Here is a 22,737-nt window from a genome sequence, read left to right on the forward strand (position 1 = left end):
TATTTTAAATGATACGTTTTCACATTATGTCTTAGCAGGGTTTACAGCATACCTTGGTTTGTATTCATAAACTTGGAGAGAAAAAAAAAAAAAAGCTCACACTTTACATTAACAAGAAACAAAAGACAAGGAGCTTAGCAGTGAATGCGAACAAGTGAACGAGAAATAAAAGACTTCACCATGACAGGAATGACAGAATTTAATTTGGCATGTTATAGATAGGAGCAAACACAAGGTTAAATGAAAGATAAATTGCTGATGTTTGAGGGAGGTTTGAGTCCACATAGCAGTGCAAGTCTTAGAAACATTGGTCAATAGGCTCCAAGACATGGTCTTCCAAAAAAATACAAATAATTTACATAGAGGTAAAACAAATCATACCATACAGAATCAACTGGAGTGTCCCAGAATTGCATCCGTTTTTCATTCACGTCCTTATAGATTGCTTTACACTAATAATGTATAAACATATTTTTTTTTGTGTGAAAAATTAGTATGTTATAAACTATGGCATGGAATAAAGATGCATGATGATTGTCAATTTACATGTTACTATTTGGAAAGTAAAACTAAAGAAAAATAAACCATCTGGTAGCTCCAGGACACCCTTACATTCTTAGGAGGTAGTTTTATGGCAAAAACATATGGCCTGATGTGGTGATGTGAATGTTCTGGTTAATAGTGCATATTTTAAGGCCAGATATTCTCCATAATGTTCCATCCATATCTGCAGGTCTAAGGCTACATTAAGACACAGGTGAGGGAATTTGGGAAGAGAGGCAATAGCAGATACAGCCCTTAATGGAAATACCTGAGTCAACTGTAACTTTTGACTGCAAGACGTCACTACATATCCAATAGCTGTGATCAACTGGCCAATGCGAAAGCTTGATGCTCAGAAAACATACAAAATACTGTATCATGCTTTTAAACTGAAAATTCGCTCATCATTTACTCAACCTCATGCCATTCCAGATGTGTATGACTTTCTTCTGCAGAACACCAACGAAGATTTTTAGAAGAATATCTCGGCTCTGTAGGGATTTTATTTGTCTGACCTCACCCAAAACCAACAGGATCATTTCAGAAGTCATTGATTAAACCACTGGTGTCATATGGATTACTTTTATGCTGGCTTAATCTCCTTTTTTGGAGTATTTGGAGTTCTGGTCACCATTCACTTGCATTACATGGACCTACAGAGATATTTAAAAAAAAAAAATCTTTGTTTCTGTTCTGCAAAGAAAAAGTCATACACTTCTGGGATGGCATGAGGGCGAGTAAATTATGAGAATGTAAATGTTTTGGTTGAATTAACCCATTAAGTCTAATGTCAGAATTGCATTTTCTGTGCACCATTAATACCCTTTTTACCCAACAAGCAAAAGTGGTACAAAAACAAAAAAAAGGTTTAAAAAGTGGCCGTGGTCAACCACAAATAATTCTGTAGGCTCTTGCACAGCTTTATGTGGACATCAAACCAATTTCTGAAAAATGAGGTTCACAAAAGAACAATAAATGAAGTTTATGCAGCATTTATCAGGCTTATGAGGTACTTAACATCTATACACTTTATTTTTGAAAATACCAACAAGCCAAATGGTTTCTTAGAATTCCTATTGTAGCAGAAAATACCTCGTCTTAAATGGTCTTAATCTGTTTGCCCAATTACAACAAGATGCTGGACATTTTTAAGTTTGCCATTGAAAACAAAAATCTTTTGTACCTTAATATATTTCAAATTCTCTCAAGAAACTCAAATGCCAGTGTATTAGAATGCTTTGTAACATCCTCAATCGGAGATTGAGATACATGAAAACACAAAATTCCCTTCATAAAACATAGCAAGGTAAATACACATCAACTGCAATGAATAGCACTCCAAAATCTTATAATGAAAATGCTTAAATACATATAGCTTATCGGAGATCTGACACTACCCTTGTGGAACTTTAATCAAACAGATCAGATCTAATGAGTGCGAAACATCTCAAAACTATTGCAATACTGGATGTAAATCAAGTAGAAGAATAAAGTATAACGCTAGTGCTCTAAAGACATTAAAACTCAATGTTTAGATTGCCATTTGACACAGGTTGATGAGCTGCTTCCTCGGAAAATGTTGTCAGTTTTCCAAACATATATTAAACACAGAGCAGTGGTCATTGGACATTTCTTGTCTATAATATGGCACAATGTTAGCGATGGACACATTCCAGATCAGATTTACTCCAGATCTAGAAAAAGGATGCAGTCTCAAGATACCACACCAACTCATCCACTATGCTTTCATTTGGTAATAATCTTGGCCTAAATTGAAGTCCATCCTGACCAAAAACTGAGAAGACTTGTTTAAATCCAACTCCTTGCTATTGTTCTCTGTAGATCGAACCAGATGAACTATGAAAATTGCCAGAAAGTATCTAGAAGTTTTGTTTGTGACAAACTGCAGTTTACAGTTCTCTACAAGCTGATGAGTATGCTTTCATCATTACATTTTAAAAAGAGACATTTTTCAGATCATATGTTGGTCCCCTGCAATTGAATTACATGCTGAAACATCCCTCATGTTGATCCACCACAAAAAAGGCTTAAAAAAAAAAAGTGAAACAAAACTAATCACTTTATACACAGTATAGGCTTGTGTTGTTTGGTCACAATTATTGTTCTTTGTCTTGAGCACATATGTGTGCACTGTATAAGGGATATTTTACATTAGCACCGGACACCATTCTGAGGTAGTTTTAAAAGTTTGTTTAAAAAGCCAGTTCGTGATGACACTCAATTATTCTAATAAATCAGTATAAAAGTCCCCATTTCAAACTTACATGAATGCTCATATTTTAATAAATAAAAAGGCATTAGCATGTAACGCCAACTAAAGTTTTGGTTATTTTAGACTAGATTTCAATGAGCTAAGGAACTCACAGTAGGGGGGAAAAAAGCCGAAAGAAAGTGTTATGAAACACTTGTATGCCATCATGGCTCTAATGAACGGAGTAGGGTGTTTAGTTTGTGCACAATGAACTGGGGCTAGGCAAGTACCACTAACATGATTATGGCACCACCACAGAGTTTACTGGCAATGCAAAAGGGATTAAAAACACTCATCAGAATCTGTCTTATTGGGTTGAATTATGACCATGAGCATTTAGGTGAAATTTCAGTTCAGAATTTTTGGCAAACATAAAAGCAGTACATGGTAAACACACAAAACACCACAACAGTGCCTTATGTACACTTTACAGTTCAGCACCACAAACGTCAGCGATGCACAGATATTTGTGCCAGTGTGTATTCTAAATCAGTTGACCTAATGTTTAAGCCAACATGTGTTAATCTAGTACTTTACAGCCATGAATTATGACATATGATTCTCTCCAATCATAAACGCCTAATGACACAATGCTGCTTTAAATTTGGATGCATGAATGCAAATAATTACAGTCTGTGGCTATTCTGACAAATATTACAAAACGCATGCATATGAAGTACATTCAAACTGTTCGTTTGTATCCTTGTGGTCTTAACAGGTCATAAAAGTAGCATATTTCTAGACTTGCCACCTTAAGAGGTGGAAAAGCAAAGAGGACAGTAACAAAACTACTGCTATGCAGAAAGGCATTTCTGCTTCAGACTAACACTATAGTGCAAGGTTCTAATGTATATACATTAGCAATATATATCTTAAAGTTAATAGGACACCTCTTACTGAACATGGGGGAAGCACATTTCTCTTGGTGAGACTGGCATCTTTCTAACATGAAAAATGTACCCAAACAGTGGGGCACCATTTTTTTAACAAGTCCAACAGTCAAGGCTTAATAATCTGTGTTGTCTTCAGCCATAGCTATTCCAACTATGCCGTTTAAAGCAAAGATATCCCAACACAGAGCTAAAAAGATACTAAGCCAAGCAATATACAAGCTTCACTCAAGCAGCAAAAGTAAAAACTCTATAATTGATAATGCGAGACACATCCACAAAAGTCAACATAATGTTAAAGCATTGCATTGAGATATAAATCATTCTCAGCTTCCAGGGAAATGAGACACCAATTCAAATTTCAGTTAACACTGTATGTGCCTCTACAGATTTGAAATTGAGATGCTGCTGCAAAGATTGGTATGTCTCTATAAAATCTGCACCATATTCTGTTCCTCAGCCTTCCTTTCATCTGAATGCAAAGATATTTGAAGATTTTTTTTTTTTTTTATTGAATTCACCTTAACATCAGTTTCCTAGTTAAAACTAATTTAAAAAACGTGAATAGTCTTGTATATGGAGGCTGTAAAATCGTAAATTAAAAATGGGACGTTAAAAAAAAATATAAGAGAAAATTAATCCCAAGTCCCTTATTCTTACATTTTTTGGTATGCATACGGCATATACTTTACAGCCACAATCGGACAGTTTCGATGTTTAAAAAGTACAAGAATACATACAGACGGCTCTAAAATGGAAATTGGTTTTTGCATGGTGTAAGAACTCAGGACCTTCCTATGTCTGTCATACACTTGTAATAAGAGTAATGCCAATGCATCTGTATATGAACAAATAAACAAGGCCAAAACACAACTGCAGTCTAGTATATTATTGGTGCTGAGCAGCCTGCACTTCTGTCCAACATTACAATCTGTATGCAAATTAGGAACACTTCTGATATAGTGCAAAAACATCTCATGTTTCATTCTTGAAAAATTGCATATGTTGTAGACCTTTGACTAAGGTGCTGATTTTAAAAGGTTAAAATACTAAGAACTCAGTAATATAAGCAGTTCACGTGGACGAAAATAATGTTTTCTAATAAAAGGAAAATCAGATTGTTCCAAAACATATCAAAGTAGTAGTTTAAGCAATTATTTAATCTAACGTGACTCCTGATGCTAAATGATAAATACTAACTCAAACCTAGTTAAAAGAAAAACAAGAAATCTAGGTGACACACACACATTCAAATGAATACATGGATTAGGCAACGATGAACTGCAATTTAAAGGGACAGAACGTAATAAGTGGAATTCACACTATACATATAAACATTTTATAGCATAACGTGCACATTGAAAGCACTAAGCCACTTGTTCACTGAAAGCATATAATATATATATTTGTTTTTTATTCATGTCTGACTTTCATCTGATACTTGCAGCACTCAATATTAGATTTGAATACATTAGTTCATCCAAAAATGAAAATTCTCATAATTTACTTACCCTCATGCCATCCCAGATGATGACTTTTGCTGAACACAAATGAAGATTTTTAGAAGAATATTTCAGCTCTGTAGGTCCTCACAATGCAAGTGAATTGTGGCCAGAACTTTGAAGTTCCAAAAGCACACAACGGCAGCATAAATGTAATCCATAAGACTCCAGCGGTTAAGTCCATATCTTCAGAAGCTATATAAGTATTGGTGAGAAACAGATCAATATGCAAGTCATTTTGTTTACTATCGATCTGCACTTTCACATTCTTCTACTTTTGTTTTTGGCAATTCAAAATCTTTGTACATATCACTCTAAAGACTCTAAAGTAAAAATATTTAAATGTTTCTCACCCACACCCATCATATCACTTTAGTTGGCAGACATTAAACCACTGGAGTCATATGGATTACTTTATGCTACCCTTATGTGCTTTTTGGACCATCAAGTTTTTGCCAGTTTACTTGCATTGTATGGATCTACAGAGCAGAAATATTCTTCTACAATCTTCATTTGTGTTCAGCAGAAGAAAGCCATTTACATCTGGGATGTCATGACGGTGAGTAAATGATGAGAAGTTACATTTTTGGGTGAACGATCTCATGAAACACCATCCAAAAAACAATGGGGAATGGTAAATCATTAGGCTAAATGACAGCAGGTATGGCCTCTAAAGTGATGAGAAAGAAAAAAACATGCCATATTAGAGCATGTGTTCAAGATTATTTGTGATATCTAACACCAAATTTAGGAAACTTTCAGAGGGACAAAAAGTATGACTTTCCCCAGTGCAATTATGAAGGAATGACCAGTGCGGTATGTTACCTTATTACAAGTAACGGGTAACAAGAGGTAGGACATCTGGTCATTTCGACACAAGTGCACCAAGAAAACATACTCATGTTCCACATGTAGATTTCTATGTCAGAACTACCAGATCTAAGGGTCTTGTGTCCATTGCTCTTCAAAGTGCATCTACTTTCACAAGTTGCAAGAACAGCACCAAATAATAACATAACATAGTCAAGTATGTGTAGATAAGCTAAAATGCCCCTTATACACAGTTTGATGGGTTAAGATTTGGCTAAAAAAAAAAATGATATTCAAATGGACAGGTAAGTTTCAGGGTCAAAATGTCTAAAACCAAACATATCAATGAACCTCTCTTACTAGTCTATGATTTTTGTTTAAAAGATGAGGCTAAACAAGATTTTAATAACAAATGATTTTCTCAAGAATAAACTCTAGCACCTACAATTAAGTCCCATTGTGCTTCAGTAACGGTAGGACATTAACTAAAAGTACATATGTAATCTTGTTTGGCTAATAGGAATAATTCAGAGCCATATAAAGAACATCCAATTGTTGATAATAAAAATAGAGTATTTTGTTCTGCTAATACTGCTACATTGGGTACAGGGCTTGAACTATTTACACTACTAAAAAGTACCCAGCATTAAAACGACTACATTACAAATGTTCTAAATTCATAATTCATATACACAAATATACCACTAAAATCTCATGGTTAAGAATGCATAGTTAGAAAAAGATGGTTAAAAATTCCCAAAAATTTCAAGTTAAAATTGAAGCATTATACGGGGAAGTGAGTTTACAGTTCATTAACTTACAAGACTCAATAGATACACATTACACATGATATGCTTTAGAAGGCAATAAAACTTGACTCAAACTGTTTACAATAAAACAGTACACCAAGAAATATACAATGTATTGCGCTTCAATTTGAACTAAGTTTGGATTGATTTTCTCTATAGCAAACGTTTATAGGTTAAGATAACCACCACTTGCCTAATGGCCCAACCCGGTCACAAAACTCCCTAAGGTCTATAAAAGAAATTGACACAATACTTATGGTCTATAAAAACAACCTTGGGTTCTTAAAAAAGGATTTTTGTTTTTGTAATATCCTCATTATGAAAACCTCCAAGTAATGACCAAGTAACCTCCAAGTAGGCTATAGAGTTAGTTCTGGGTAAAAAAAAAAACTAAGGTGCATTTGAAATTTGTATGGAATTGTCCACTCCAAACTCGTTGTGTCTCTGTGAACAATGTGATTGATTTCAGTTTTATTCTTAAACACTTTCCCATCAACCTCCATTCCCTCAACATCTTGATTGCCGGTGTGGTCAGCTGGAGTGTGGTGACTTGAGTAACTGAAATGTAGTGTTTAAACCCCAACACCAGAAAACTTTACACAGAGCCGCAGATCCTCTAAAATTCAGCACAAAACTGACCTTATGTTTCAAGGTGGGTAATATCTTTGACAACTTGTGAAATTAAACCTCAAAACAGGTTTAATTAACCTTGAATAAAGTGAAATGTGATCAGATTTCCTGAAAGGAGTTGTGAAAGGAAAATAAATTGTAATCATCTACCCACCCACTGAAACCATAGGTTGTTACAATCAAGGTGGATAAGAGAGAAATGCTCATGGCAGGAAAATTAAAGTACTAACAAGATCATCTAAATGCTTAGTCCAAAAGATATTAGTATTTTAAAAAGGACAATACTTGATCAAACAACTGTGTATTTTAAAGAGCTGTTTCCACGCAGAGAATCCTGGCTCAGGTATACGGAGACTGCCACTGATGAGAACCAGTCTCATTTGAGTGGCAGAGAGCCCGAAAACTGATTGTCAGAACAATTTCTACATTCTCACATCCAATAGCTAAGTGTTCTTGATTCTGTACTTATTTTAAATGTCAAAAATGTCCAGTGCAATCATAGGACAATGCTTGATTAGTTATTGAAGGACATGTACAGTAGGTTGACTGAGACCTGGACTGAACAACATATGACACCAAGATAAGAATTAATATTAGCACAAATAAATGAAACAAAACAGAATAAGTACTTTTGTCCTGAAGTCACCTTCTGGTCAGTGCACTTGCTTTGCTGATAAATAATTGGAACTGCCTTCCCACAACCCCTAAACCTGATCCGTCTTTTCCTAAACCAACCTTAGCCCACTGGTTTGATAAGTTTGTAAAAACTACAACAGTCTCCACATTGGCAACAATATTGACCCCCCCACCCCGATGCAAATGTAACTTTCAGTGTAAAAAATAGTTTACATTTTTGGACTATGTAAACATGGTAACCTCTAATTTGACACGCACAACAGAGATACACAACCACACCCACCAAACCAAGCAATTAAAAAAAAAAAAAAACATAAATTAATGGATTCACATCTTACAGTTCTAAAACTCATGACAGGATATTTAGTATTTACTATATGATCATTTGGAAATAACAACGTGGAGTTTCTGGAGTCTTTTAGTTTTTCATTTGAAAGTACACTTACAAATGAGGCACACACAAAAATACACACACACACACACACACACACACGTGCTGTTTTGAGGACGAGGGGCTTATTACTGGTTCTGTTCAGGCGAAGTACATGGTACACAGTGTATCCTGGTGTATCTGCACAGCTTTGGCCAGGGCCTGTTGATCTCTGCCATTACTCTGACCAGATGTGTGGCTTCCCTCAGCACTGCCGGGAAACAGATCAGAACAAGAGAGACAATAATGTAAAGCATTGTGTATCCTTCAAATGCTTTACATGTTATTACAAATGTTCTGCATATACCGTGGGTACAAATGGGAACTTGTTCAATATAACAAGAGCTTGAGCAATATAGGTGTACTGAAAATGGGCAAGATTTTCATTCCCCAATTTCACTTAGGATTGTTAATATTTTCTACCAACCTTCTGTTTAGTAAAATGTAAACCAATGCCATTCACTCATCTGAGATATCAAGACCAGTTGTGTGGTCCTACCAAAAAAAAAGTGGTTTACAATTCCCCAGTCCCTGTTCGTCTGACTCAGGGTGTCTGTTACTATAGATTGTACTTTACTGTTACTGTAGACTGCGTAATCTGCGTTTAGAGAGCGGCAGAACTGCAACTCTATCGTAAATGGGTCATTCCTACAATTCGGTGACATACTGGCTTTGGAACTTCTGAATGATAAAACATACTTTTAAAAGTTTATTTATGTTTCATCATTATAGGGACATATTAAAGATGGCATTACTCATACTGGTCAAGCTAAATTACTAATAATTCAGATGTCCATCCAGTTAAATGGGCAGCATCAGGGTTGACAATAACAGGGTGGACATTCAGTGGACAAATGAGCCACTACATGGTCTGTGATTGATATCTAGGGAACATTTGTAAAGTAATATTTACAATTTTATTTACTGTACATTGAAATATAAATTAATATTATTTCCCATAACAGAGTGGACATGCTATGCTTGACCACATATGATTAAGAAATAAAAAAATAAAAAAAGGAAACCATAAAGGAAAACAATATTTATCAACTTCAAATAACTCCAAGTAATTTTGCAGAATGGCTGATGTCCACCTCCAGTGTGTGATGTCATTTCCTAACTTATATCTTCAATGAAAGGTCATAGTATTATGACATAACAGGGCGTGCAATAAATCAAGGGACACGCAAAAAACCTCCACTATCAGTGTTAACATCACATTTACCACAAATGATTACATGTTAGTGAGAGAACGTAACAATAAACTCTTAACTGTATGTGGGGGAAAAAACAGAAATCCAATGATTTAGCATTTATTTGTCAAAGATGTTTGATGTGCAGTTTTTGGGACATGAACATATGACAGCGCAATAGAAAAGGATGTAAATTATTTAAAATGTAACTTTTAAGCCAACAGAAGTGTGTAACATTACAAAAAGTCTTTATTCTTTTTAACAAGCCTATCAAAATTGTAATCGGGTGAAATTAAACAATGTAAATGACGACACACAGTTGTAATGGAGACTTAAATGACACGGAATTGTAGGAATGACCGATATTTACGTTCCTGTATGAGACGCTGCTTAATGTTGAAAAACAGCTCAGACGGACACAAACTTTTCAGTCCTAACGTCCTACTAAATTTAAAATAAATAAAAAAAACGCTATGAAAATAGTGTATTTCTCCTTGGATTGGTGTCATTGTTATGGAAGTAAATAATATTTATCACAAGTGAAATCACGTTAAGTGTTTTAACTACCCCTGTACTTTTATTTTGAACTAATGCAGTTTTTCTTACCTCTCTCTCTTCCAGAACAAGTTCTGACATAAAGGTGCAGGTCATATAATTAGAATATCATCAAAAAGTTGATTTATTTCAGTAATTCCATTCAAAAAGTGAAACTTGGATATTATATTCATTCATTACACACAGACTGATATATTTCAAATGTTTATTTCATTTAATTGTGATGATTAAAACTGACAACTAATGAAAATCCCAAATTCAGTATCTCTGAAAATTTGAATATTACTTAAGACCAATACAAAAAAAGGATTTTTAGAAATGTTGGCCAACTGAAAAGTATGAACATGTACAGCACTCAATACTTAGTTGGGGCTCCTTTTGCCTGAATTACTGCAGCAATGCGGCATGGCATGGGGTCGATCAGTCTGTGGCACTGCTCGGGTGTTATGAGAGCCCAGGTTGCTCTGATAGTGGCCTTCAGCTCTTCTGCATTGTTGGGTCTGGCGTATCGCATCTTCCTCTTCACAATATCCCATAGATTTTCTATAGGGTTAAGGTCAGGCGAGTTTGCGAGAACAGGGATACCATGGTCCTTAAACCAGGTACTGGTAGCTTTGGCACTGTGTGCAGGTGCCAAGTCCTGTTGGAAAACGAAATCTGCATCTCCATAAAGTTGGTCAGCAGCAGGAAGCATGAAGTGCTCTAAAACTTCCTGGTAGACGGCTGCGTTGACCTTGGACCTCAGAAAACACAGTGGACCAACACCAGCAGATGACATGGCACCCCAAACCATCACTGACTGTGGAAACTTTACACTGGACTTCAAGCAACGTGGATTCTGTGCCTCTCCTCTCTTCCTCCAGACTCTTGGACCTTGATTTCCAAAGGAAATGCAAAATTTACTTTCATCAGAGAACATAACTTTGGACCACTCAGCAGCAGTCCAGTCCTTTTTGTCTTTAGCCCAGGTGAGACGCTGCTGATGCTGTGTCTTGTTCAAGAGTGGCTTGACACAAGGAATGCGACAGCTGAAACCCATGTCTTGCATACATCTGTGCGTGGTGGTTCTTGAAGCACTGACTCCAGCTCCAGTCCACTGTTTGTGAATCTCCCCCACATTTTTGAATGGGTTTTGTTTCACAATCCTCTCCAGGGTGCGGTTACCCCTATTGCTTGTACACTTTTTTCTACCACATCTTTTCCTTCCCTTCGCCTCTCTATTAATGTGCTTGGACACAGAGCTCTGTGAACAGCCAGCCTCTTTAGCAATGAACTTTTGTGTCTTGCCCTCCTTGTGCAAGGTGTCAATGGTCGTCTTTTGGACAGCTGTCAAGTCAGCAGTCTTCCCCATGATTGTGTAGCCTACAGAACTAGACTGAGAGACCATTTAAAGGCCTTTGCAGGTGTTTTGAGTTAATTAGCTGATTAGAGTGTGGCACCCGGTGTCTTCAATATTGAACCTTTTCACAATATTCTAATTTTCTGAGATACTGATTTTGGGGTTTTTCATAGTTGTCAGTTATAATCATCAAAATTAAAAGGAATGAACACTTGAAATATATCAGTCTGTGTGGAATGAATGTATACATTATCCAAGTTTCACTTTTTGAATGGATTTACTGAAATAAATCAACTTTGATGATATTCTAATTATATGACCTGCACCTGTATGCAATAAATGTAATGGCATGTCATGAATAGGTGCATTTACAGGTGTTTTAAAATCACAATGGTGGGAAACAATTAACACTCTAACGCTATATGATTTTGACAAACTGATCTTGCTTCTTACAGAAAACATGGACTGATTGTCATTATCTTTCCCCCAGCCATTTCTGTGACAAGTGTAGCATCCTTGTAAAGCAACAGTCGATATCTCACAAATCTCATGCGAAAGGTGTGTGCATTTCAGGACCATTTCTCTCAGTTTGTGAAACAATCTCAGCAGTTTGGGTGTGTGATGCTATAATACGGGACAAACGGCATCACGTATGCATTTAACAAGGAACGCAATTTTCCTTGTTAAAATTCCTTATTTTACAGGACGTTTTGCATATTTTGTTAATTTTACATGATGCTAATTCAGCGTGATGGTGATTCTCTCCACTCACTGTCATAAATTCCTTCAGTCGATGATGGCGGTGACAACGGTTGTCAGATGCAGGAATTACAACAAAGAATCTCCAGTTTAACAAAACAGCTTCCAATACAGTTAAAGGGAAACTAACGACAGTAGATTATGGACTTCTGAAGCCACAAAACAAGTGGGTATACCAAGGGTATACGCAAATATTGATACTTAGAAGTAGTTATATGCAAACAGCCCTGGGAAAAAAGCATACGGTGTATACATGTGTATGGCCCGACTACACCACTGATCAAGACCCTTGCCATCGGTACCTGTCGTGTTCTTTGTCAACCAAATGGTAGCGTGCACGGAATGCCACCAGGTGGGCGTAATATGCTGGCGCAGGAATGGAGACAGAGCGGGTGCAGCGCACATAGGTGTGGCACAGCTGGTAGGTGAGGACCTGCAGCTCATCAGAGGTGAAATGGTTGTCATCCCACAACACGTGATAGTGGGAGGGCCTGCTGGTTCCCTGTGTAGATTCAGCAATTATGAAGATTTAAATCACAAACTTAATCTTCACACTTCAAAATACCAACTAAAAATAAATAATTTCTTAATAAATATAAAATTAGGAATTTATAAAAATATTTTACTACAATTCCATTTGAAAAAAGTGGTACCTGAATTCCGGCATGACTACAAAGATAGAAGTCAAACTCAGATGGATGGGTAATTTTGGTGTCAACTGTGGTGCCAGCAGGAATGTTGCCACTCTTTCCAACCTTGAATAAAAAGAGACAATTTGAACTACAAATTTTAAGAGACATGAGGAAAAAAAAAACCGAACAAGTTGACAGTTGTCCTGCATGTGTAACTACAAGGGTGCACCAACTTGAATTGAAAAACACCTAACGCCAGGTTCGCACATCCTCTGTGACCGTGGCGTGAGCAAGGCATGAGCGGGGTGGTCGCGTTGGACATTCACATTGGCTGCATCTCTTCCGCAAGAAACAGCAGTGCCTCTGCGCAGGAAATAATGTTATCTATGGGGTCCTATGCCAAATTAGGTCGTAATAAGTTGAGGTTATTGCTGCTTCAAGGACAACAGCAGGCAGTCACGTGCACTTCATCTTTTTCAGCACACTTGGTTGTGATTGATTAATGTTGCATCTAAACTGTACACCTATATACACAGAATGGTAAAAGGTCTGGCATTTTATTCATTCTTTATTTTACAGTTTACTTGCATGCCAAAATATAAATTGTAGTGCATTATAGGTTCAGTTTGAATAATTTTGATTTGCTTTTTTCTTTTCTATAATCTCCTGATTTGTGTTGTACTGCATCCAAAGCCGATGAGCTCAGCATAAGACAAGCGGCAAAAATAGGCTCAACGCCAAAACTATCTGCTCACTGGGACGAGTCACCTCGCAATTCACGCTTGTAGTGTAAATGGTGTCATCTGTTAGTATGGGAGCCGAAACAAAAACGCGCCACTCACCTCGCGACTCACGCTCGTAGTATAAAAGGTGTCATCTGTTAATATGGACAACAAAACGAAAATGCGTTTCACCTCACTCACGGAGGATGTGTAAACCGGGCATAAAACTACTGACCAAATGCAATTTTCATATCAATATAACCTGAACCCTACCAGTCGAATCAATATTACTCACCATCAGTAAACAGCAAAAAAACATCTATTTATTCATAATTAGCTGTCACTTCCTGTTGAATTAATGTTTTGCTTTTTTTATCAATTTCTTTACAACATTAATTCCTTACGATAAACATGGATGAAGGTTTTAATACGCACATTTTAGAGTATCCAATTGTATGCTTACAAATGACAATGATATTCAAAGATGTACGATATTCACTCAGAGTGCCTTAATTTTGCTTATAATTTTGTAATTATATTGTCATCTCGTAAGGAAAGTTTTTGATAATATGAGGCACAAATTGGGTGCTCCTAAATTCAAATTCTCATTAAATCAGGTCCTTGTTCTGCCAGCAACACCGGTGTAGAGTTAAATTCCAGTCAAATAACCAACCCTTTCATTCCTGTCCATGCAAAAGAGCCTGGTGTGATGTCTCTTTTGGACTACAACAAAGGTGATGCCTGGCTGGTAATCTTTCTCCAGCTTGATACAGGCCTCACGGATAGCCAGCAGCTCATGCTGCAGAACCTACATGGACAAAACAAGAATGTGAAAATGTATTAAATGTTTCTGCTTCACAGATTCGAAAACATGCCTGTTGTCAAATGTTCTTCACAAGTTTTGGCAAAACATGTATGCATGAAGCTTACCTGGTTGAACTGACCCTCCGAAATGCCGTCTCTATAATAAATAATGCGTGTAGGTTTGAAGCGTGTGGATTTGTAGAACTGGATAAGCAGCTCTCTCACCATGGTGGCCAGATCCTGAATGATGTCCTGACGGTGCTGCTGCACCCGCACCGTGGCACAGTACCGGCTTGGGTGGGCATCCATGCTGCCAACCACCTAAATTTTTGAAGACATAGAAACATTAATATGATATTCTTCTATAGTTAGATGGGTTTTTGATCCACTAGAGCAGTGTTTCTCAACTGGTGGGTCGTAGGTCTATTCGGACTGGGTTGCGAATAGCAGGGAAAGAACATGCCATTTCTCCCATTTAAACATTTTCGGTGGCCACCCAAATGAAATTTAGGGCTGCCAAGGAAAATCTGGCATTCAGTGCTTTACACGGACTAAAGGCTTCTCATCTGCAACACAATATTTCCGTGGCTCATCAACTTTTAAAAGGGGGGAGAGAATTTTTTGTTGTTGACACCCTTATACTTGAAAACAATGAACAAAACAATGCAAGATAAAAGAAAATCCAACCTGGGATACATTAAATACAGGTTGTGTTTTTAACTATGGTGGGTCACCACTTGATGTCCAATGTAAAATCTGGGTCATGAAGCAAAACCAGTTAAGAATCACTGCACTAGAGGGCCCCCTAGATCTTGGACATTAATAAACATGGCTTAAAATTTTGTATCGTATTAATGCTACCTGGCACTGTGCAAAGAGCCTCTCTGAACTTGACAGAAATTAGGACTAACTTGAAAGCACTATAGAAATTTCTTCAACACCTCGCATGTATATGTGGTACAAATGCTCTAAGTTTCTGTCTAACTTACAGCAGCAATAGAGGGTTTCTTGCCATCTCCAGCTGGGGGGTGAGTCACATCTGCACCCAGAAATATGACTGGCTGCTGAAACACTAAGGGCCTAAAGAGCAAAATTAGTGATATAACAACAATGAAGAATTGCTTAATGTGCACAGATTATTAACATTGTTAAAAATGTATCAATTTATTTAATGGTGTTTCACAGTTGTAGCCCAGGACATAGAGGATAATCATACAAAGGCCTTCAGTCAGAAAAAAGTCAAAGTCTATTATTAAAGTTGCCCTCACCTGCCCTGTGGAAGAAGAATATTGTTGACTCCACCCAGTTTGACATTAATCTTGAGGCAGAGGTTGGAAAGGGTCTGAGGTGTGGTCTTCTGTACATTCTTTACCTGGACACACTGTGTGGCCATGCCAAGAACAGTGTCTCCAACACGCTTTACCTCAGCTAAGAGAAGAAATAATTAAAATTTAGATGGTTACAACCTAAACACATCAAACAATAGTTGAAACACTAAAAGATAATTTTTTTTGACACCATAGAATTATTGAGTTACCGTAAACGGGGGTCTTCCCAGGTAGGATGACCACCACCAACTGTAAGCCTTGGTATGTGTACTTGAGGTGTTTGAACATGGGCTCCACACTGTCTGCTCCCTGGGCATATTTGCAAAAGCATGGCTGGCCCTGAATGGGCATCCCAGCATCACGTGAGATCTTTCGGAGCTGGTCAGTGAATGCTCTACAGAAAACAAAAGTTAAAGGTTAGACTGTGGTTCTGTATTTTGTTTCATGATGGAATATAATGTTTCATGAAGTCATAAAGAACCGTTGCTACAAAAAGACTTAAGGCACTTGCTGACCAGAGGCGATGCGATAACGCAGATTAATGAAAAAACGATTTTTGCTTTATGACACACTCAGGTCAAGGATTGACTTACTTCAAAAGGAGTTCCGTGCACTGCCTCTGCGGGGCAAAGCAGGCAATAGCCCACACTTTGATCTCAATGCCTGTGTGGAACTGCTTGTTCCTCATGTCCCACACACCCTGAACTGGGGTTGCAATTGCTTTGTTCTAAAATGGCCAGAAAGACACCGCAACATTAAGCAGATGAAACAACACATCCCACATTAGACCGGGGTATCTAGAATTCAAACGAATACATGTCGGCCAGGACAGGTTCATACCCTTCCTCCATAGAGAATTGAAGGTGCCTGAAGGACCCGACCATTGACCTCAGTCATCTCGTCTCTCACCATGACTCCAAACTCGCGCACATAAGGATCATTGTTGAAGTTGGCACTTCTCATCTGCCATGAACAAATAAAAACCCTCATGATAAATTGTGTGGAAGAGTGATTTAGGATACCTGCTGCAAAGTTACAATAAATACAAAGGAGAGCTGCACATACCAGTTTGCTGATCTCATCTTGACGATCAGGTGCAGACCTGGCTGTGGCACGTATCATAGTGGAGGTCTGATTGTCTGTCAGTTTTTTGATGCATCTCTGCCCAGCTACTATGTTACAGACCTGGAGAGAAAAGGACAAAAACATTTAGGGACAGGGAAACCCAAATGGGATCAAAAAGAGGAGAGTGTAAGATGCATTCTTGACCAACCTCCAGGGGAAGGTAAGTGTGTTTCTGCTCCTGACCAACTTGTAAACATGGGAGATGTGGATATCTCAGCACCAGTTTGTACTTATCCTTGAAGTACTGTGCAACAGTGCATTCAATGGTCTGACCATTCTCTTGCTGCAAGGGAAACCTGTCAAATATAAAACATTTTAAAGCATCAACTTTTAACATTGTATCAGTTCAATGAGGAATATCAAATAAGAATCATAAGCTCCAAAATCATGCCAAATATTACAAATTAAAAAAAATAAAAACGTAACATATGGCCAAATGTGAAATGCAAAATGCTACTAGTTTCCTGCAAGCTGAAAGAAATATAATATATTCCCAAAACAATAATGACTTATGAGACAAAATCTTACGTTTGATGGCTGGCTGGTCTCCTAGTCACATTACACACCCTGTATTTCCTCTTCATCTGTCCACAGTGAGTGATCTCCACCTTCAAACCTGAAATGTGAATTAAATTCAGAATTCAGATAATTATGTTAATGCCAATGGACATGACACTAATCACCATAAAAAGTAATCACCTTTGATCTCTTTTGTAAACTTCACTCTCTGAGAGTCTGTTAAGGGCTTCTGTTGTTCTTCGATGCTTTTAAAATCCAAAACCTCACACATGAACTCAATCACAGGTTGAGCTTTGTAGAATGCAGTGGCAGACACTAAAATAGAATTTTACATAAACATTAATAGAAGCAAAGTTAATCAAATATGTCTAAATCCAACAGATGACGTAGGCACACTCTTACCATCAATGTTGAGCATCATTTTCCAGAGGGACGGTCGAACAGACTGGTGAAAGCCAAACCAGACTTCTCTACCTCCACCGAGGGGGTTAGAGCAGCCTTCAGAGGGAGTGAAGAAGGAACGTCCAACTGGGGTGTACCTGCAGACACCAGTAGAGTTTGATATATATTAAGGAGTCAAAACAAGGACTCCAAAACAGAGTAATAAGCGTGCAGAAGGATGAAGCAAGAGGCCCCCTAATGGTGATATGGACCTCTGTACCATAATGTAGCCACAAACCTCATAGAGGGCAAATGTCTCATTACAACGTCCAGAGCCTGAATGGTCTCAAAGGGGATGTTTGGTAGTCGTCCTGTCAGTGCTTCATGTAGAGCTTGCAGATTCACACAGGACATCCACTTTATAGCTACTTTAAAGCTCCTGTCCTTTCCCTCCCCTGGAATTGTGACCTCCAGCTCCACCTAAAAGAGCAGTTTGGCAAGTCAGTATGATGAGACAAATAATTGTCATGCATTTAAACATGCTGCTTTGAGAAACTTGAATAAATGAACATAATGAAGCCAACACTGATCACTACTATATTAAGTTCATACTTTGTCCCTTCCAATGGGTAAAGGCATGGCAGTGTAGAGATTCTTCCTCCCATCATATACAGGCTTTCGATCTCCAAAGATCTGCGTTTTAAAGTGCTGGACCATGTGCTCAACAATTTCGCTACAAAATAAAACAACATATCTGTGAGTAGAAATGCCCTTCAAAACCATCAGCCAAGTGAAATTGCAAGTTTCAGACAAAAGGTTTTTACCGGTTAACTCTCCGTGGGCATTTCTCAGGCTTGATGTCTATGTCATAATGGTACACCTCCAACTTGGGTATTTCCATTTCAAAGAAGTTGGCCTGAAGCTTGATTGTCCTTCCCATTGTGCCAAAGTCTGGCCGTTGAGGAGGTTTGAAGACATATTCTTGTGCTGGAGGAGACACTGGATCTTCAGGGAAGATACACAAAGTTTCTATTTTTAATATATTTAAAAGAGAATGAACCCAGAAAATTAAGTGTTCTGAAATAGAACAGTTGACAAATACTAGATAGAATAAAGACAATCTCTTAATTCCAGCATTAAATGCAAATTATGCAAAAACAGAATAATTGGAAGAATAGTACATAAAAACTAAGAGTATATAGTTAAACTACAGAAAACACATAAAACCACTGCATTAACAGGACACCATTAAAATAATTCAAAATTAGACAACACATTCAACAGACACATAAAACTGTTATATTAACATGAATTAAAAATGTTCAAGCTGGTAAATGTTTTTTTTTTATATATTTCAACAGACCTCTAAACATAAAAAATAAATTCATGTCATAGCTCACCCAAAAATTCTAATTCTCTCATCATTTACTCACCCTCATGTCGTCACAAACTCATATGGATTTCTTAATGCCATCTAGCGCTCTGTGCATGTGTCAATCTAGCCGTAACTAGGAAGTGTAACTAAGTCTGTTACTTTTTGGTCCGTTTTCACCCAAAACCAACTGGATCGCGTGGATTAAACCACTGGAGTTTTATGGATTACATTAATGCTGCCTTAATGTCCTTTTTGGAGCTTGAAAATTTGGTCACCATTCACTTCCATTGTATGGATAAACAGATATATCTCCATTAAAATATCTTAGTTTGTGTTCTGTGAAAGAAAGTCAGTCATGCGAGTTTGAGACGACATAAGGGTGAGTAAATTATGAGAATTTTCATTTTAGGGTGAACTATTAAGGTCGATTTATACTTCTGCATCGAACTGATGGCTAAGCCTGGCTTGCACCTCTTCAAAAATGTCTGTGAAAAACGACTGCGTTGCGTCGACGACAACAGCGATGATCGGTCCACTTTGTAACCAGAGACCGCCCCCCCACGATGATAACAAAAAAATCTGAGATAGCGTTGCATTGTATCCAAGATTATTTTAAGACCTATGCATCATATCACATTGGATTTGGACTCTGGACCATTAAAGCAATTGTCTTAATCAGGAGCATCTTATATTCTCTTTGTGTTTCATGAAGTTGCAAGCGAAATGTGACAAAAGATATATATTGACAGCAGATAAACTCAAAGGTTTATATAGTTTATATAGTTAGCATTACAGCTGTATACTCACAGAACGACGCAGAACTATAAATGCAAACCAACGCATTGGCCACTATGCTAGAGGCATTTACTTTAAGACTATGAGGCTTAAAAAAAAAAACTCAAGCACCACACTTTACATGTGCAGTGCTAAACATCACACCCTTCAATGTGATATACTGAACAGTAATATAGCCTATTAACATCATTAGTAACTAACCTATTTAGCAAGTGGAAAATGGAAAAAGATATATACAAAATACTCGGACAGTTCAGAATCAATTCATTTGTTTGAAACCTTAACATTTAAAGGCGACATTGTAAACATAACTGGGATACAGTAGTGAAAATATACACCAAGCTTTCAACAGGCCAGCTCAGTCTGGGCTGCTTACCAGAAACATCTGACCCTGAAGACTGATGTCCCGGACACTGCTCAGCAGCTATAAAAGACAGAATAACAGTTTTATTTTAAAACACACCTCCAAATTTGTGATCATGTGCAGAAACATATGTAAAACAATATGTTTAACCTAATTTATGGACTTGCAACAGTACGGGTATATAAATTAGTAAAGGCAGCAGCTCTGCAAAATGACAATCAGATAAAATTTAAGCAGTTGAATTTTTTGATTAATATCCATCAAATATGAGATTATGTTGTTTATGTCTTATTTAATGTTACGTGTACTATAAAACTGTGTAACACATGGTTTAGTTAAAAAAAAAAATAAAGTCAAAGTTAATGCAAACTTGTTAAAAATACTGGCAACATCTAAACTTAAAACCTTCAATGTACAACAAGATCCTGGGTATTATAACAAGAGTATTCCTTGAACTGTCACTGCCCATCTTATCAACTTTAAAAATACAACACTGCTGGAAGATACTAGGGACATTGACCAATCCCTCTGGTCTGCAGGCTTTTTAACTGATTATCACTGACACCACACAAGCAACTCAACAACAACCTGCCAAATTCATAAAAACCAGGACCTCATTACATTGAACTGTAGTAACTCTTTATATCATCTTTTCAGTTCAGTCACTTCACACATATCACCAAAATTCAAAGGCAACTAATAACTTCAAACTTACGTTTTTGACAAACATATTTTACTTGTGTTAAATTTAGGAGCTTAAACTTCAGAATAAACTGCACTAAAAATACTCAAAACAATAAAATAACAGCACCAACTCATAGTTTTGCATTATATATATATATATATATATATATATATATATATATATATATATATATATATATAATATATATATATATATATGCAGCTCCCAGAATTCAAACAGTCAGCTTGGCTAACAGTTAGCTGTACACATGGACTGTTCTGTTAAAATATATCAAACAAGTCGACAGAAAATATTAATTGTCAAGGAATGCAAAAAATTGCTAGCAGGATAAAAATTAACCATTTGTTTAATTATTTCATATCTCAATATCAGGCTAACTGGCTAAAGTCAAACTGGGGCCAAACTACCAACGCTGAAACGTTTAAAACGTACACAACTAATATTGGACCGAGACCTCTAAGCTACTCAAAATATCTCCAACGGTGATACAGTACGAAAGTGAGCCATATTAACGTATTAATGCTGACGTACATGAGTTTAACCAGCTGCTGTTCCATTCAAAAGCCAGGTCAAGAAGCTTAGCTAGCTGGCTAACAATAACAATGGGCCTACAAAACAAACCCTCAACAGAGAGGAAAAATAGTAACGTAAAAACAAACCCTAAACAGAGAGGAAAAATAGTAACGTAAACCAAACACTATTTTGAGCATTAATTTAAATTACAATCGAAAAGCATTAAATTATATATCAATATATATATATATTTTTTGTACCAAAAATACCAAACTTCGCCTAGCATTTCTTCGTTAGCATGCTTGCGGATCATAATATTACTCACCACCAGCTGCTCCAATGGGATACATTTTGATCGCTTTGTGCACCAAAATTCAATCGTACGCCAATTATGTTTGCTCTTCGGATGCCACGTAACACATGCGGCAACGGAAAAAACAAATTTCTTTTAAATAAGCATCGGAATAGAGAGGAAAAGAGAGATTACTGAGAGTGTTCAGTTAGTGGAGCACGAGAGCTGCGAGTGGCCCCATCCCATCCCCCCAACATAGCACGAGCGCCTATTTACCGTATATACACACACACACACACACACACACACACACACACACACACACACACACACACACACACACACACATGCTGGGTTTCCATGTTATATGGGGACTTTCCATAGACATAATGGTTTTTATATTGTACAAACTATATATTCTATACCCTAACCCTACCCATAAAACTTTTTACATTTAAAAAAAAACGTAATTTAGTATGATTTATAAGCTGTTTTCCTCATGGGGACCGACAAATTCTCCCCTCAACGTCAAACACTTCGGGTTTTACTATCCTTATGGGGACATTTGGTCCCCACAAAGTGATAAATACATGCTCACACACACACACACAAACTCACACACACTCATACACAAACTCACAGATGTTGGTTTTACTATAGCCTACTTGTGAGGACATCTTCATTTTTATAGCAGGCTAAAGATATATTCTATCCCCTACCCCTAAACATAACCCTAACCTGTGCATTTCATTAGATTTAAAGATAAACATAATTTAGCTGATTTATGAGCCTTTTTTTCTTGTCTTCACAAGT

The 22,737-nt window shown here is 37.1% G+C and overlaps 1 protein-coding gene across 1 annotated transcript in view; it reads right to left on the reverse strand.

Moving 5' to 3' along the window:
* The window catches only part of LOC127619694 (protein argonaute-2-like), a 22,174-nt gene extending 48 nt beyond the window's left edge, over window positions 1-22,126 (reverse strand). Inside the window, exons 1-20 of the mRNA XM_052092647.1 lie at window positions 21,958-22,126; window positions 20,426-20,473; window positions 18,704-18,884; window positions 18,492-18,612; window positions 18,178-18,359; window positions 17,901-18,037; window positions 17,679-17,813; window positions 17,508-17,595; window positions 17,128-17,275; window positions 16,920-17,039; window positions 16,695-16,817; window positions 16,448-16,581; window positions 16,064-16,248; window positions 15,795-15,954; window positions 15,516-15,606; window positions 14,653-14,847; window positions 14,396-14,530; window positions 13,022-13,123; window positions 12,671-12,870; window positions 1-8,733 (exon numbers count right to left, since the gene is read on the reverse strand). The exon at window positions 1-8,733 is cut by the window's left edge and continues 48 nt beyond it. Of these exons, the coding sequence (XP_051948607.1) occupies window positions 8,625-8,733; window positions 12,671-12,870; window positions 13,022-13,123; window positions 14,396-14,530; window positions 14,653-14,847; window positions 15,516-15,606; window positions 15,795-15,954; window positions 16,064-16,248; window positions 16,448-16,581; window positions 16,695-16,817; window positions 16,920-17,039; window positions 17,128-17,275; window positions 17,508-17,595; window positions 17,679-17,813; window positions 17,901-18,037; window positions 18,178-18,359; window positions 18,492-18,612; window positions 18,704-18,884; window positions 20,426-20,473; window positions 21,958-21,982 (2,619 nt within the window). The 5' untranslated portion in view covers window positions 21,983-22,126 and the 3' untranslated portion in view covers window positions 1-8,624. The remainder of the gene's footprint in view (window positions 8,734-12,670; window positions 12,871-13,021; window positions 13,124-14,395; window positions 14,531-14,652; window positions 14,848-15,515; window positions 15,607-15,794; window positions 15,955-16,063; window positions 16,249-16,447; window positions 16,582-16,694; window positions 16,818-16,919; window positions 17,040-17,127; window positions 17,276-17,507; window positions 17,596-17,678; window positions 17,814-17,900; window positions 18,038-18,177; window positions 18,360-18,491; window positions 18,613-18,703; window positions 18,885-20,425; window positions 20,474-21,957) is intronic.
* Window positions 22,127-22,737: the final 611 nt, after the last annotated feature.

The sequence above is a fragment of the Xyrauchen texanus genome, chromosome 26, assembly GCF_025860055.1.
Source record: "Xyrauchen texanus isolate HMW12.3.18 chromosome 26, RBS_HiC_50CHRs, whole genome shotgun sequence".
NCBI classification, from domain to species: domain Eukaryota; kingdom Metazoa; phylum Chordata; class Actinopteri; order Cypriniformes; family Catostomidae; genus Xyrauchen; species Xyrauchen texanus.